Raw genomic sequence first — 16,977 nt, forward strand, 5'->3', positions numbered from 1 at the left:
TAAAAGCTTTAGAAAATAGTTCAATTAATAATTAAAGCAATAATTTGCTACGAGTTAAGAGGTATATGTATTAAGCTTTTCTCCTAACTCTTTAATTCAAATAAATAAACGATTGTTACATCACTGTGTAGAAAAAATAAAAAAATGTTTTATTTCGACATTTTAAAGACGCTTCAAAGAGTCAATGAACAATCTTTTCGATTAGATTGTCATAATACGCGGGTCATTGGGTTGCGGGCAATGCGTCTTTCTCACAGAGAATGCATATACAATATACACTCGCGACGCAAAGTGGATGCGGGCACTCGAACGAGACGCGGAGGAGGAGCACTCTCGCGTGACTATCGAAATAACGAGCCGCGTAATAGTGGTAGCGGCACATAATAGCAGTAGTAATAGTGGCAACGGCGGCGGCACGTACGTTGCCTCGTGTGCCGCTGATATAAGCGAGATTTCTAATTGGCGAATCGTCGACTTTAATAGCACTCGAGGGAAGATACGTGCGCGCATGAGAATACTCGATTTCTGTTCTGGATCCGGGAGCATTTACATGATTCTCCTTTCGATAATGCGCGTGTTTGCCGGCAGATAACAAAAGACATGTCTTATTACATGTAATAATGCTGCTATGAAGAAGAAGGTCATTGCCTAATCGCCGCAGATAATAATTTTGCCATACTGTAATATGAATATAATAATATTATACAATTTAACTCTGACATGAAAATAAATTAACATAAATTATTTCTCACTAAGAAAGATGACTTTCTTAACTACATTTGTCTAAAAATTAAAAAATTCAGATGAACGTTATCCATCTAGAAATTGTCGAAAAATGGAAAAGTCCCTATGTTCCAAAAACTTAGCTTGGCATTTTTTAAAAAATAACAAGCGAGGCTTCGCGATGTTCAGCTGAACAAAAAGAATATAGACTTCGCAACTTCTGGATATGTCTGCGAGCGAAGGGAGCGAACTTCGCGAGAAAGTTGATTTGGCGTCTTTCCGTGACTCAAAATTAAACTTAATCACACGTCGGTCCGAGCTGTCCTTTTCGCGCGCGCAACTTTCAAGAATATCGGAGGAGGCAAGAGACACGACCCCTCTCTCTGAGCAAACCTCAAAGGGCGACTTGTCCTTCCGGGTAGCCGAACTTCGAGATCTGAGTCGACACACGTGCGGCAATCGCAGTCTGCATTCAGAAACGGCCAGTGCTTTCGTGGCCGTCCGCGTATATAATACTTGCCGTATCGAGAGTCGACATCTCTCAATGCGCAAGACGCATCGAAACGGGAACGAAATGCACGCACGCACGCACGCACACACATACGTTAATGCAGCGTATGAAAATCATTGCCATACCTGAAGTCTAAACAAATATACAAATAAATACGAGTAAACATTATTTTAAAACTTGTCTGCAGATAACGTTCCACGTACGCGCTCGTCTTTTTCTACTATGTGGACGTTATGTCAGAAAGCATAATCGCTTCAGCACTATGCAAATTGCAATGGCTGCCAACGTGGCGAAAATGAGCCTTACATCCTTGCGCCATTTACAAAGTTTTGATGATCCATGCATAAGCTGTCATACGGAGTTAACCATATTTCTCTTAGTAACGCGAAGATCAGAGACTCAGGTTCGTAACAACGTAATATCTATAGTCACGACAAAAGTTTCCTTAACGCGCTGGCACGTGAAAATGAGTCTTTAGGAACATGATATTGGATACCAAGTTGCCAAGAAAGCGGCTGAAAAGGTCCGCGTGATCCATCATGAATGTGCGACATATTGTGTGTCGTGCGATTTTTATTCGGTATTTGTTTTTTCATATCCATTTTGTTTACGAGATACTATATATGTACTCCCGGCGTAATGCAGTGACGGGCACGATGGTGTAGCCATGAGGAAGATGTATCGCCGTATCGCGAGGCACGAAAAGCGAATGTTTACGACGTGCCGAGCCGATCGCCGAAATCTTAGAGGTGGAGAGGATCACGAACGAGACCGGAATGACAAATTATTTCCCCGCGGCGAGCCCGGATTGTCGTAGTCATGCGATTCCGGATTAGGCCACGTAATCGACAAGCGATCCATCAGGATATAGCGATCTGACGCCAAATGCGATCTTAATAGGCCCGGCCGATCGTTCGATACTTCCGAAAGTTCGTGATACTTCTTCGTATCTCCGCGCGGTATAAACCGTTCTATCCAATCGTTGGAATTTTTTGTTATTCTTCTAGATTCTGATATACTATAAATTCTTGTGAATTTGAGCTTGATTTCTATGATCACTAAAGACTTATATATGTATAAATCATTACACGGGAGAAAAATATCCGTTTTGAAAAAGAAATTGTTTGTAAAATTTTAATTTATACAAAATTTAGTTAATTTATAATTTCTTTGTTTATAAATTTTTATGAATCTGAACTTAATTTTCATGGCATTAAAACGACTTATAAATAAATTTGAAAAAGATAAATTATTGTGTGGAAGAAAAAAATTGGATTGTGAAATTCATTTATGTAAAGTCTAGTTAATTTAGAACAGTTCTTTTTGCTATTAGAATCGCGAGAAAATCTAATAAAATCGCGAGATTATCTAAAATGTGCCATTCGTTGCTCAAATTGTTCACTATCATCCAGATGAGAGCAATTCTAAGAGCAAAGTGAGTTGTGAAGTAGCTTCGAATGTGACGAAAATCGCTGAAGGAGTCAGTCTATCTCCTGCTACGGGCTTCTTTCTTAGTATTTCCTATCTCGTACCATCGTTAAAGTTACGAGAGATGCGGGAAAAAGAAATCGCGACGTTCTTTTGTACAGCTCGAGCAAAAAGACATCCGTGTGGAGAAAGAGAATTTCGTTTCAAAGATTAAACTGGAATTGAATCATTCTACGTTTCTGAAAACGGTTCGACCGAGCGATCTCAGGTTTTAATTAAAAAGTTAACGTTAAGTTAAGATGTACAAACAATATAATTGAAATATTAATACTTGACAATTGCCTTGATGTCACTTCCAAATAATCTTATGTCCAACAAAATTATTGTTTTATTTCGGTTAAAAATTCTACGTACAAAAGAAATAATTCTAATTCTAATGTATCTATCGTATTTTCATCTCGCATATTTGCATATCCTAAGACACGTTATTATCAAGTGATAAGTTGACGTTGTAGAAAGTCTGACTGGGCGACGTAATCCGCACTCTCTTCGCCATTTTCTTCATGAAAATGGCGCGTACTAGGCGTTGATCGAGTAGCCAGGATGATGAATGGACTATTGAGTTCACACAAAGAGCCGCCGTTGCAGGAGTCCTGCACGATCGGCTCTTTTTACGTCGGACCATTTGACAAATCCTATTTATGCGCGCGCGCGATAGCTTTTTATTATACACTCTAGCTTACACTGTGATACGTCAATGCACGCGATCGATTACAAATCGACATTTATTCATGGTAGCAAATTGCAACAAAGGAAAGCTTACTAATTTATTACATCTTATTGTTATATCGATACGTATGGTGCGAAAAATGCAAAAATTTCAAAGTTTTACGGATAAAAAGATGTAACTGATTTCATTAATGAACTACATTTTATAATGTAATACTTCAATTTCATAGAGAATATTCAGCCGACAATAAAGATTAAGAACTTATAGCGCATCCAATTATAATAAAAAGAGAGAAGCTTCACGTGACAACAGACTGGTTGGCCAAGAAGAAAATGGCAATATTAAGCGCGCTCTTATAATCTCGAGAAGAAGTAACAAAAAATGACTGCTTCGTGACAGCGCGACAATAAGGAGAGAGCTGCTCAGTTTTTCTCTCGTTAAAAGAAAACTCTTTTAAATACGTGCCGAAGAGGTAAAGCAAAATTTTGCACTCGCGCGAAGTTTCGCTCGAAAAATGTCTCGTGCAAAGCCCGTATTTAGATTACATATTAGAAATTGAAGATTAGAATACAGCTAATTAGAACAAAATGGATTAAAATTAAAGTTTTGATTGGCCAAAATTTTTTATTTTTATTTTATTAGCTCCAGAAAATAATTTCATTTATTGGAGAATATTGGATGTGCTTAAGGATGTGTTTAAGGATGTGTGTAAGATCGGACAAAAAACGGAATATGAATACGTATAGACGAGCTGCGCGAATTACATTAAAAATTCGCGACGTGTGCGATATGCCGTATCTTAGTGTATACACAATGAGCGGGGGTTACACTAATTAAAAACACAAACATCCGCCATAAACGCATTGCAGGGCCGGTGTAATTAAATTCAACGGGATTAATTATCTCGCGACGAAACGTAGTCGGGAGTTTAGGAGAGAGCATTCGAATCTGCAAAGAGTTGTCGAAGACAAAGAACAAAGGGCCGGTCTGTCGAGGGTAATATTCGAGGGGCACGGAGCTCCACGGTACGGCCGACGCAAAGCTAGCGTTAATTAACAATTAAAGTTATTACGTCCGTTCGGTTCCGGACGGACGACTTTTCTACTTATGCTCCTCGTATCCACGGTCGAGACGCGGTCGCACACACGTACACGCACACATGCGCGCGTGCACAAGAAAAGCTTGCCTAGCACGTTCGGAAGCGGCACGCGCATACATTTGCATTTTACGATGCGTCTAATTGAGCTGTTCGTTATTTTGTCGCGATCACCGGCGCGCGAGCGGGTACGGCGTATTTTATCGTCACCCGTTACGCGATCCTGGTGTTCCGGATCGAGAGAAAAACGACGGAACCGATCGTGGAGCGATAAAAAAATCGTTGCCACCGAATAAACACGTTACTGTTGCAAGAACATACGTGTTTATTTTTAGAGACGACAGTAATTCGCGACGGTGATCGGTGGAGCATGAGGAGAATCTACACGATTCACACTGAATTAACTGTGATTCATTATTCCGCTAATTATTCCGGTACTCCGGTTATTATTTGCACAGTTCATTGAAAATTCATACAAGGCTTGTCGAACGTTATGCTTCGTGTTAACACCTTTATTTGGCGCCATATAATTATCGGTAAACAGATTCGAAATCGGTAAACAACTGATACTAAAGTTTATTCAGCACAGATCATTCGATGTATGGAAAAAATATGAACATAAAATAATTATATATTTACATACATTTTTTATTGACTTGAAATTTTGCAAGATAATATTTGTAAGTAGATTCTATCATTCTAATTGCTCAAAATGTTTATATAACATGCTACGAAAAGAGTATATAACGTATATAACATAAAAATGGTAACCTATCGTAATACATTAGAGTAAGAATTATTGTAAAGAACCATAATATTTTCGTAAATATTGAGATGCATAGATTGATCGATGCATCTTTTCCGTTCTTCTACGGTAGAGTCTAAAATCTATAATTGAATCTCTAAAACGATAATATTTAAGGAGCGAACGGCAGTCGAAAAATTATAGAAAAGCAGCTCTAACGATATATAAAGCGGATGCGCCATTATAAAATCGTGAAAAGAGAAACTCCAAGAGATAGAAAAATCGTGATTCGTAAGAATACGTCTACCTCGGCATCTATAATTGGATCTAAAGTCTGCTAAAGCACGATGCAGGTGACGCCTAGAATTTCGAGGGACGAATAATTTCTCTAGAATACATCGTAGCACTTGATATAATAAAATATATATTTTTAATACAAATTATTTTTTAGGTTTTTTCTCTTTTTCTCTCTATCTTCTAAATATCTATATGTATATTTTTGGAGAACGTGAATATTTCAAAAAGTGCGCAATTTAGAAATTAGTTTTATTACGCGATTGGATGTTCCTGAGAATTAAAAAAAAAAATTGGATGATATATACCTCTTAGTGACCGTTCCGACAGGGAAAACTCGAATTTTTGACGTATTATAAAATATCCAGCATAAATGCTGAGTGCGTAAAAGAACATACATGCATAAAATATAAACACTCGATGCGGCGAATTGTTGAAACTGACTGCGTGCTCGCGGCCACAAAGCATTTCTCGTCTCGCGTTATTAATGGCATCGCTCGGTATTTTTTTATGAGACTCCTTTTTGCAAACCCCCGTTCGCAAATAAATACGAATGTTTCATTCCCAGCATATAGTAGATGCGAACTAATTAAATATAAGCTGAGGCTGATCAATGGAAAATATTTACTTTACTCCACCGGATCGATTAATGGAATTCAAAAGTAAGTTAACATCGCGAAATGTCCAATTTAAATCTCGGTTAATCGCATTATACTCGATTATTTAACCAGGGTAAATACAAAACTGATCTTTATGACTCCAAGAGCGTGGCTGTTCCTGTTCTATGTATAAAAATTATTGGAGGACACGTAGGAAGGAGTGGAAAAAAAGAGACCCTAGGGAGCTTGTTTGCAAACTACTGTAAAGCAAACAAATAACAGTGCAAGTTACAAAAAACAACTCGTCGAAATGTCGGCGGGCACATTTGTCCAGAAATACGAGTCATCGAAACTATAGTTCGGCATTGTGCTTTTTGCAAATTAAAAGTTCTACGCGCAACGACTCTCGCGCGCGCGTATATGTGAAACGCAATATATATATATTTTTTATTCCCCGGCCTAGAACCCGCTCGTGCATTTCGCTGACAACCACCCGCCAGCACTCGCGCTCGTTTATATTTGTTTATCGATTGGATTGTTGCTCGCGTGACAAAATGCCGACGAGAGGAAGGCGTATATGAAATGGTCGTATATACACGGGCTCTCGCCACGCGGCGCGAGCTCTAACGGCAGAATTAAATTAAACGCCAGTGATGCCGAGTCAAAAAATCATAAAGCGTAAAGAGAAGATCGAAATTGTTTACTTCCGGATTTCCATATTTTTTTAAAAAATCTTCCATTGTATAAAAGGAAAATTGTTTAAATGTATATAAAGGATGAGTTTTTTTTCGCGTAATGTTATATACATTACAATCGGAGCGTATAAAACATGGGATATATATATAAACTGTTAATAATATTTTATATATAATATGAATCGTATTGTTTTTGTGCGAAAGCATAAATATAATTCAATTAGGATTATCAAAGCGATGCTTCTTTCCTCGCTTCGCTCAAATCTCACAATCAAACAAATAATTCTATCATTGTCGTTAAAATTGAAAAATTTATTATATGTAAATTATCAGTAACTTTATAACCATCAATCTTAAAATTTACGTCCGTCTTTATTCCGTTGCGCGGTTTACCGATCTATCACTGTACCTAGATCTTTTGGGCGGTATAGCAAATCAGGTATAAGATATTCGTGCTTGCAGAGCTATTCGTGCGAAAAATTGCCTAACATTCCGACGTCGCACATTCGTCTCTCTGATCGATTTTCGGCACATACGATAAACAACACCTGACGCGATATCACCATCACTTGGTCACGGTGACGCCGAAAAGACGGATATAAAACGTGGATGTCTCATCGCATATTCGACACAGTATAAAATTGCAATCTAATTGAACCGATAAAAACAGAATATCGTGTCCGCGCGTGATATTCTCTTTTTTTACGACGCGCAACGACCGAAATCTGAGAGAGAGAATTTCTCTCTACCGTTTGCCCGCCGCCTTTCGACCACTGGCCACAGTGATATATGAAGCGGCCATGGACCCCCCGTAGCCGGGGTTACGAACCTCCAAATTGATTCGGATCGTTCCTCGGCCATAATGCTGGATAACTAATGACGCTCACGCGCTCCCGATATTCTCGGACAGGTACGAGATCTCATGCGCGCGTACGAAAATCTCCCGAAACAACGGTACTGTAAAGCCGTTTAAATTGCGTCAGGCCACTTGATCGATTGTACGCACATTTCTTCACTTCATATATAACGCGATAGGAATTTTAAAGAAGGAAGAGCATTGCAATAAAAAACTGAATCTCGGAGATATTTAAATAATAATATTAATATTCAAAATGTTGCGTAAATATTTGCCTTATATTTTGAACCAAATGTTTTAGTTAGATTTGATCTAATATCACACTGTAGAAGTTCTCTGACCATGACTTTCCAAAGACTTATAAAACAAATTTAACTATTTAATGTTACGATAATCTATACGACGTTGATAAAATAGTAATAAATCGAAGAGCGTTCCTCGTTCCTTTTTATACGATATATAATACGATAATGACGTTCGCTGTTTTCTCGCATCCGTCGTCTAAAGTGCGATTTCAATATCCGCAATGTGACACTTTAACCGGCTAATCATGGTCGTCCGCGCACACGCAGATACATATTAATTGGCACGCAATGCAAAAAAGCCTGATATATACGGCCCGAGCGTCAAAGTAACCGGGCACGTCCATCGATGTCGGCAATATCAAATTGAAAAGTAATATATCGGGACCTCGAAGTGTGACATAATTGCCTGTACATTGGCTCACATATACGCGCATGTCCGGCAGGGTAATTACAAACTGTGGCTTCCCACATGAACGCGCTTGATACACGGACCGGTCGTGTTCTCTCAACGAGCTATCGGCTTTTAATAATCGGCCGTGAAACTCGTTAAGATGCCGCCGGTTAATCGACGTAATGCAGGCATTTCACCTCTAATTGGCGAAATCGAGGTCTCAATCGGAGCACCGAAAAAGAGTTGGCGACGATGTCTCGTGGACTCGTGCACGCAGCTGCTTAACGACTTGCAGAGTGCACACACTTAGTGTCATTAATGCCTTTATGTTTATAACGAAGATGATGAAGATGCTTTTTAAATCACAGAGAGAATTTCTGATGGTGCGATAAGAACTGAAGAGCCGATGAGAAGTGCTAAAATGGCTTTTAATACGTGAATAATTGCAATATTCGCAAAAATTAATTTCAAATTCCAATTACTTTCAAATTTTATTTTCGTTAAAATGTATTGGATTGCAATAAACTTTTAAACAATTCGAGATTATGAGATTATGCTATAAGGTTAAATTAATATTATTTGCCTTATAATAAAAAGGATTCAAAATCATCGATTTAGCGTCTAAGAAGCTAATCAATATAATCAGAGTAGATAACTGGAAAAATTAAAACTTACTGACGTTGAGATCTTTTTACTCCGATATTAGATTAAAACTGTTATTGTTCTCTGCTTTTTAATCAATCGATTATTCGCTATTATTTATAATTATTATATACGATTGTATATTATCGCAGTCAAAAATTAATCAGTCCCTCTACGACGAGGTATAGAAGTAATATAAAAACAAATGCGCGCTTGTTTTTTCAAATTAAACTGTTCTGATGTTACTTGATGTATAGCGCCGACTTGTTGCAAAAAATCGCAAAAGCATAATTGCGAAATTTGTCAAAAGTGCTCAAGTACCGAAATTTTTTAGCAAATCATGCGTTCATCATTCACAGAAACTAGCGGATTAACTCTCGACATGCCTTTTCCTTCATTTTGGCGTATACAATTAAAAGTGATAAATGTTCATCATTTAATATTCAACGTGTGCATGTGTGTGCAACGGGATGCGTTAGAAGATGCGATATAAAGAAGGATCTGACTAACTGCGTAACACCCACATGATGATGCTGTGATAATGACGACGCACGTGACAAGTTGTGTACACGTTTATCGACGTATGAATGGAAAAGACAATGCAGATGGAAGATTTTAGTACTCTCCACATTTTTCTTTTATTCATAATGGAAGAATGAAAAAGAAAGAAAAACATATAATCTGATATTCATATTATTTTTCAAAATACTTTCATCCCCATTATTACTTTTGTGAAAATATATTTTTTCTATAAATAACAATTAAAGACGATTTTATGCTGAAACTTCAAAATAAGCACATATAAAAAATATATGTGTTTAGATATTTAAACAATATATTTCAAGGAGAATCAAATCACTTCCAAATAGTTGTGACAATTCCCTTGTGAGTAACTTATGTATGCATGTACTACGTACGTATGTGTATGTATATATATATATGTGTATATATTTATGTATATAGCAATATATTGCTTGCGTTAAAACGAAAATCCTCTCAAAGTATCTATACTACCTAAAGAAGCAGATGGAGAAAGATAATACACGATAAGCATAGACAGCGCTAATATAAAAAGAGATACAAAGAAGAATATAAAGATATTAACGGGATCATGAAAGAGACAAAAAAAATCGTAATAAAGTTCCTAAATACTTAAAATAAAAGAAAGAAAACGGAGAAACATTTTTGTATTCAAAGACTCGAAGCTTCTACCATAATCATCCACAATAATTAACTAGCGCATAAAGATAGCCCGATGCTATTTTAAATAATTTTAATTGCTTCTATGCTGTGAGAAATTAATTCAGTCAGAGAATTAGTTCATTGATCATGTTGAGACTATCGATTAATTTTTAGATCCGATAAGCCATAAACGTACCAGCAGAGATCATTAATGTAACACACCATCCACTTATTGCCTCTTTAATTATAACGCGCGAACGATCTGCAGAAAAGGAAACACGGCAAAGAAAGAGAGATGAGAGATCGTTGACGACGACGGAGATAATCGAATAGTATTGCAACGAGGATATAATCGAGGAATTATTATCACAAACGAGGCGCCACGTCCGGATGTCAAGACAGCTGGTATTATCCTATTAGAATAAATGTAAAGCAGGAGATGGCATTTTCCATCTTCCTCTCTTTTAAACTTATCTCTCTCTCTCTCTTCGTTTTTTTTCTTTCCTCTCCTCTCTCTCTTACTTGGTACAGCTTTACGTCTGACTTGGCACAGGGGTGGAAAATAGGAGTCGACCGAAGCGCAGTAGGGCGCATTTACATGATATGAATATAATGGAGAGGGCTGGGTCGCCGGCGAACTCGAACTACGAGAGAGCGCTACCTGTTGAACGAAGAGCTCGGGGATCACTCGTGACCCACAGGATGTGTTCGGGGTTGTCGGTAGGCTCGTTGTTGACTACTATAACGGGTCATCTCACGGACTTTGACTGCTCTTATCGAATGACGGACAAGCAGTTACAAGAATTATACACGGTTTATGCAATTGACGTTGAAAAACACGTGCGCGATTCCACCAACTAAACATTATTCTGTGATTTGAAAATTCAGTAAAACAGAAATGCAATACATCTGAGATAATTCGTATATCTACTGTGTAACAATAATTTTTTAGAAACGACGATAACTCCTTCTTGAAGGTAGAAAAAATATTCACGGAGAATTAAAAGCTCCAAATATATTATACTAGCTATATTGTGTGGTATAACTTTATACTCTCAAAGTACACTTTGTTGTCGATGGGTATCCTATCGAGTAATTTCGCGCAGCACGTAGTTTCTTATTCTCGCACCAATAATTATTACCGCTCACACAAGCGTGATATACCGCGCACATAATGAGATAACGATCTTTCCTCGGCTTTCAAATTAAATAGGATACGCGTTTCCACAAGCAATATGTGTACAGGCGCGTATTTACGTTTCGTCCCTCGCATCCCATCTGCCTAATTAAGGGTTATCCGAATACGTCTAATAGGATACCAGAATACTATAATATCCGTGTTGCCCACGCCGAGCCTCGAGAACGAAGACAAAATCTTATATGCTATAAATATGTAATAGGATAGAGTGCGCGCGCGCGCGCGCCTCTTTCGGAGAAAAATCCGAAGGTATATACTCTCTTCCTTTTCCGCGATTCCATGACGGCAATTCCCCGTTTCTTCAATATCTCACGAGCAGATAAAACCCCGCCCGTTCATCCAAGTGGCCAGTTTAGGCGCGTTTACATTTCTATGATAATTTTTCCATTCTACAGTTGCACTAAAGAAAAGCAAAATATGTTTACGCAAGCAGTGACACAAAAGGCGACGGTGCAAGCCCGCGGTTACCTCTAAAAGACGCGATCAGTTCCACGATTTTTGAGTTATGGTCGCGATTCGCATTTTTGCGGATTCTATCATTTCCCGTTCCTCGATTACGACGAGCGATCCCGACTATCGTGATCCCTGAGATTGCAATTTTCAGGAATGGCGGGCGAGCAGGTTGCATCTCGGGAGACGCGAAACGAGCTGCCTCGTAAAAATCGCTTTCGCGATCCCGGGGGGCGGGAGGTCGGAAGTCGGAAGTGAGAGACAGCGAGAGAGACGGACCTAAGGTGAGGCGAGGAGAAGGAAATGAGCGTGGTACGAGAGAGAAAAGGAAAAGAGAAAGAGAGTATTGCAGAAGCAATATAAAGGGGCAATAAAATCACGACAGCCAACAATACGGGTAGACTTGGCCCACCGCCTTCAGTTTCACCTTATCCTCTCGCGTTCTCCCCACTTCTCTTCTTGCTCTTCTTCCTCTTCCCCGCTGGTACCGGGGGATGTGCAACCTAGGTCAATTTTATCTGCCCGTGCTTCGTATAGTTAACGCCGATGCGAAAGTTTTGAAATTTCAACTTTACGAGGAGCTACGGCGGAGCCCATCGGGAAATCGACCTCCATCGGAGTTTGGCTGCGAAGAAATTTAGAAAAAAAAGCACAGCCACTCTGGGTAACTTCGCACCGGCGTGTTTACTCGCGAAACGGATTTACATCCGATTTGGAAAGCGGGGAAATGGTTAAAACGAAATGGTTGATCATTTTCGAGAAATTAAACAAGATACGCGAGTTCAACAAGTTCGCCCAACCGACATTCGTCGATTCGACACACAACGGAATAATATTTTCAAATTTATTTTCACATTAGAGTATGAATAAGTATTAAACAAAATCTTGAAAATAATGGTTGCAGAATTGGAAAGTGTTCTGGAAAAACTATTAATTTTAAAATTTAATTTTTTATATCAATTAATATCATTATCTTAATTAAAGCTATTATATCTCGCTCGCTAGTATAAAAAAATATTTAATAATATTCGTTGCTAATTATGTAATGTAATTTTACATGAATGCTAAATTTGTATCTATTTAACATTGAACATATCTGGATATGCCTTTAATACTGACATTAATATATGAATTACATTAGATTACGAATAAAAATAATTAATTTTGTAGTTTAATTAGCATGATAAAGAGTTAAAAGCGATCATCGATGTACGCGCGGAACACGATTGATTTCAATTCTCGTCACACAACTTCCTACGAGACTACTGTCTGTCCTAAGGAATCGTTAAAGAGCAAAAAGAAGGAAGTATTAAATAGACAGTATGTGCAGAACAGGCGCCACTGTCTCGGCAAGAGTGCATTGAAATCATTGGAACACGAGGCACGATCGCTCAAGCGCCCGCTATGCGCTATTATACATACGTTAATGACGAGCTGGCTAACTGACTTGTAAGTGCACGCTATACATCACTACGTATCGTAGCTACATATATATTTACGACGTCGCTGGCATAGAAAAGTAAAAGTAAAGATAAAAATATTACTGTCGAAAAATTGGCAAGTTAATAAAAAAAAAAAAGGAAAAAAGCGCGAAATTCTATTTTAATATCATCTCGTTTGTTTAACAACGGTCAACATTCGGTTATTATAAAAGAGCGAAAGATATTTTTGTAACAAATTAAAAATATTTTAATAAATATTGAAAGTTGATACCAACCGTACTTCAAAGGGGGAGAGAATTTGGTAGGTACAACATTCATTTTTTATATATGAAATAATTGGGAACGCGAGATGTTAAAGATAAAAGGGCAAATCTGTATACCGCATGTTTAATATGACTGTGCCTATTGCGATTTGAATCCCTGTCGGGTATCCCGATGATTAGCGTCATCGCTGCGCCCAAAACGCTATTAAAACGCTCGTGTAAGCCTAAAGCCGCGACGGTCGCGCTCGCTCGCTGAAAGCCCGGGCTTATTATATGCATGGATAGCGGAGCATCCGGTTAATAACAGTCCCATTCGCTTTGAATAATGTGCCGGTGTTCCGAAGTCCGGCGTTAACCGGCGAGACCTCCCTCGAGCGTTCTCTCCCCCACTACCGTCCAGAAAACTTTCGATTCTCGACGCACATCGTTATTAACCGTAGTTCGTAATTAGCCGCTGCTAATAACTCACACGTATTCGCGCGCTTTGTACGCACACACGTAAGAATGGCGAGCGAACGAAAACGAAAGAGAAAGAAGGGAAGGAAAGGTGAAGACGGGATGTACGAGCAGTCGACCCCCCAAGAATGCCATTGTACTTTACAATATCCACGAGCTATGAGCAAGGTTATTAAGGGGTTGAGGTCGCGCCTAAGATTAAGGGGAAAAGACGGCTGTGACCGCGGAGCCCTTATAGAAAGAGAAAAAGAGCTTTCTCCTCGCACATAAACCACATGCGATCCACGCTTGCTCGTGCTTGTACTCGCGCTCTCGGGCTCTCGCCACGCAAGCTGTGGGTGCTTTCATACGGGAACGTCGAAAATACGCGAGATCAAAGCTCGAGACTGAGCCTAACCAGGAAGGATGATCCCCGTACGCGTGTTCTACGGGGATGATTTGGTGCGGTGAAAATGCGCTTTATAAGACCAACAAGTCGGAAGAGTCAGGCTCCTTCGCATCTATTTACGAGAGGAAGAAACGACGAGGTTTGAAGCTGAATGTCATTCTACAGCCGGCTGCGCTCGCATAATCGTAATTATCCGCGTTAAAATGTGTAAGAACGACGTGAGAGACAATAGAATGCCTTAATCGTTTGATGTGGCGTTTTCACGAGGAAAATACAAGTTGAGGAAGCTTTTGGACGCGTTCAAATTTTGCTCTGTTGTTTACTCGTGCGTACGTGTTGCAGTTCTTGTCAATTAAAGTTAGGTTTGAGAGTACTCGACCGAGCCAGCTTAGAGTTTGCAAATTTCTCGAGTAAACAAGCTATCGATTCGCGTAATAAATAATGCTTTTGCTAGTGTATCGCGAGCAGTGCTTCGATTGCGTTCACGCTCCAAGAAGCAGACCTGATAACGATGAAAAATGTCTCGACTTTTTACGTTTAAATACATATAGATACACGCTAACGGAATACGAGATCTATACACGCAGTTATGGTCTTGTAAATTGATCGCTTCGCGCGCGACATAAGACGAGAGTATAAATTTCTCCGAACAAACAAAAATCATGTAATGGCCGCAATAAACTTTCGCGTGGTTGAACCGCTTCAAGTAAAATTCCGTCTTTTCATTCTTATTTATTAACCATCAACCGTTGACGCGCGCACATCGTTATGCGACATGCCGAGATATCCAAAGTCTTTAAAAAGTAGAGCTGATCGAGAAAAGAGTATGATTCAGTTAAGTATTCAGACAGTTAAGTATTTGAAATTTCTGTTTCAAAGGCTTTTAAAATTTGCGTTGAATATTCACGCAATGTTATTTCTCACTTTTATTTAAAAGCATATTCGTCAATATTTTAAGAAATATAAAAAAAAAAGAAAAAATGCAATAAATGAGAATTAAATTCGATATTTCGATAATTAAATAAATGCTTAATACAATTTAGAGCTGAATGCAAAAATCAAGAAGACTAAAATGTCGAAATTATTTTCGGATAATATAATTCATTTAATTTCTAAACTTTCGTGAATAAAATTATCGAAATATAATAGCGATACAAAATGTAAAAAAAAAGTACAAATCTGCACATGGACGTATATAATTTTTCACAATTTTCCCTTAATTAAATCCCCTATATTTTTACCAAAGAAATCACGTACGACATTCGCTGAAAATCGCGATACCGGAAGAGTTAAGATATCACGGTAACTAGGACGCTCGCGTCAGATGCGTCAGCAGGTGCGTCGTCAGCACGCTATCGTGACGTGCTATCGTATTCGCTAGATTGAGTGAACACTGACCTTGCGAAGAAGGCCGCGGCTGCGCTGGCCTGCGCCGGCGTCCCAGGCACCCCGCTCACGTTGTACGAGTACTTGGTCTCCTGGTACACCTGATACACGTTCGGCTTCGAGTGCGACGATCTGTGGTAGTAGTGATCGCCGCCGTGATGACTCTTCTCCGCCTGCTGCTGGCCAATCTTGGCCAGGCTGTAACCCTGCGCGGACGAAGACGGCGCCTTGCCGTGACACTTGTCGCCTTTCTCGCACGAGGTGGGCGCGTGAAGAAGATGCGACTTCTCGTGCGCAGACACCAGCACGGACGCCGGCTGTTTGTCCACGGTACCATAAGCCTTGAAATCGGCGTAGCCCTTCAGCTCGCCGTAATAACGCAGATTCTCGACTTTGTAACCGTGCCCGACATCGTGGCCCTTGGCCTTGTTGACCTCGTGCTTGTTGTAGCCGACTTCCTGCGAGGTCGACTTCATTCTCTCCGCACCGCACTTGCTGACTGCTGCCTCGCCGCCACCGTGCAGAGCGACTTTCCCCGATAGCTTTTCGATCTTCAGCATGGATCTCTCGCTTGGACGACCCTGAACTACGTCGCTGCTGCCGCCCCGATTCGACTCCGACCCGGTGCCCTTGTACTTGTCGCACGTTGTTAAGTCACCGTGTGAAACGTCACCACTATCTGGGAAGACATTACCGACGATACCGCTAGTAACGTTGCTACCACCGATCCCGCGAGTCTGATGATGTTGCTGATGATGGTGATGATGTTGATGATGATGATGATGATTCTTTGACGGTTCAACGTGACACCGGGAATCGCAGTCAACGCCGATCTCCTGCAACAGGTTCTCCTTGCTGTTGTTGTTATTATTATTGTTATTACTGTTGGTGCGCACGTCGCACGTCTTATGGGAGAGCCGTTGTCGCGCGATCGCGACGCGTGTTACTTCTCGTGCGGTCGGCGTGATACTGGCCAGATTAGAGGGCGTCTCGGCGCCATGAGTGCCGGTGTTCCCCCTTCCTGCGCTGGAATTACTGCCACCGCCACCACCGCCGCTGATGCCGCCACCCCCGCCTCCGCCACTGCCACCTTGTCGTCTGCCTCTCTCCTCCTGCCGAATGATAACGCGACTACTAAGTCGGCTTGTAGTACTACGATTCATGCAAGTTTCATCGTTAACGCGCCGGCCGTCGCCA

At 40.0% G+C, this 16,977-nt stretch overlaps 2 protein-coding genes across 7 annotated transcripts in view; one reads left to right on the plus strand and one right to left on the minus strand.

Moving 5' to 3' along the window:
• LOC143904062 (uncharacterized) overlaps nucleotides 1-16,977 on the plus strand; it is a 404,129-nt gene that overhangs the window by 290,555 nt on the left and 96,597 nt on the right. The gene's annotated exons all lie outside the window — the stretch shown is intronic.
• The window catches only part of LOC143904053 (uncharacterized), a 325,508-nt gene that overhangs the window by 192,774 nt on the left and 115,757 nt on the right, over nucleotides 1-16,977 (minus strand). For all 4 annotated transcript variants that reach the window (XR_013258841.1, XM_077418274.1, XM_077418273.1 and 1 more), the window contains exon 6: nucleotides 15,793-16,892. Coding sequence is in view for 3 of the 4 variants with exons in the window: in XM_077418274.1 (XP_077274400.1) it covers nucleotides 15,793-16,892 (1,100 nt within the window). In the remaining variant the exon portion in view is untranslated. The remainder of the gene's footprint in view (nucleotides 1-15,792; nucleotides 16,893-16,977) is intronic.

Source organism: Temnothorax americanus, unplaced genomic scaffold, assembly GCF_048541705.1.
Source record: "Temnothorax americanus isolate GAGA-0224 unplaced genomic scaffold, ASM4854170v1 Scaffold5, whole genome shotgun sequence".
In the NCBI taxonomy this organism is placed as follows: Eukaryota; Metazoa; Arthropoda; class Insecta; order Hymenoptera; family Formicidae; genus Temnothorax; species Temnothorax americanus.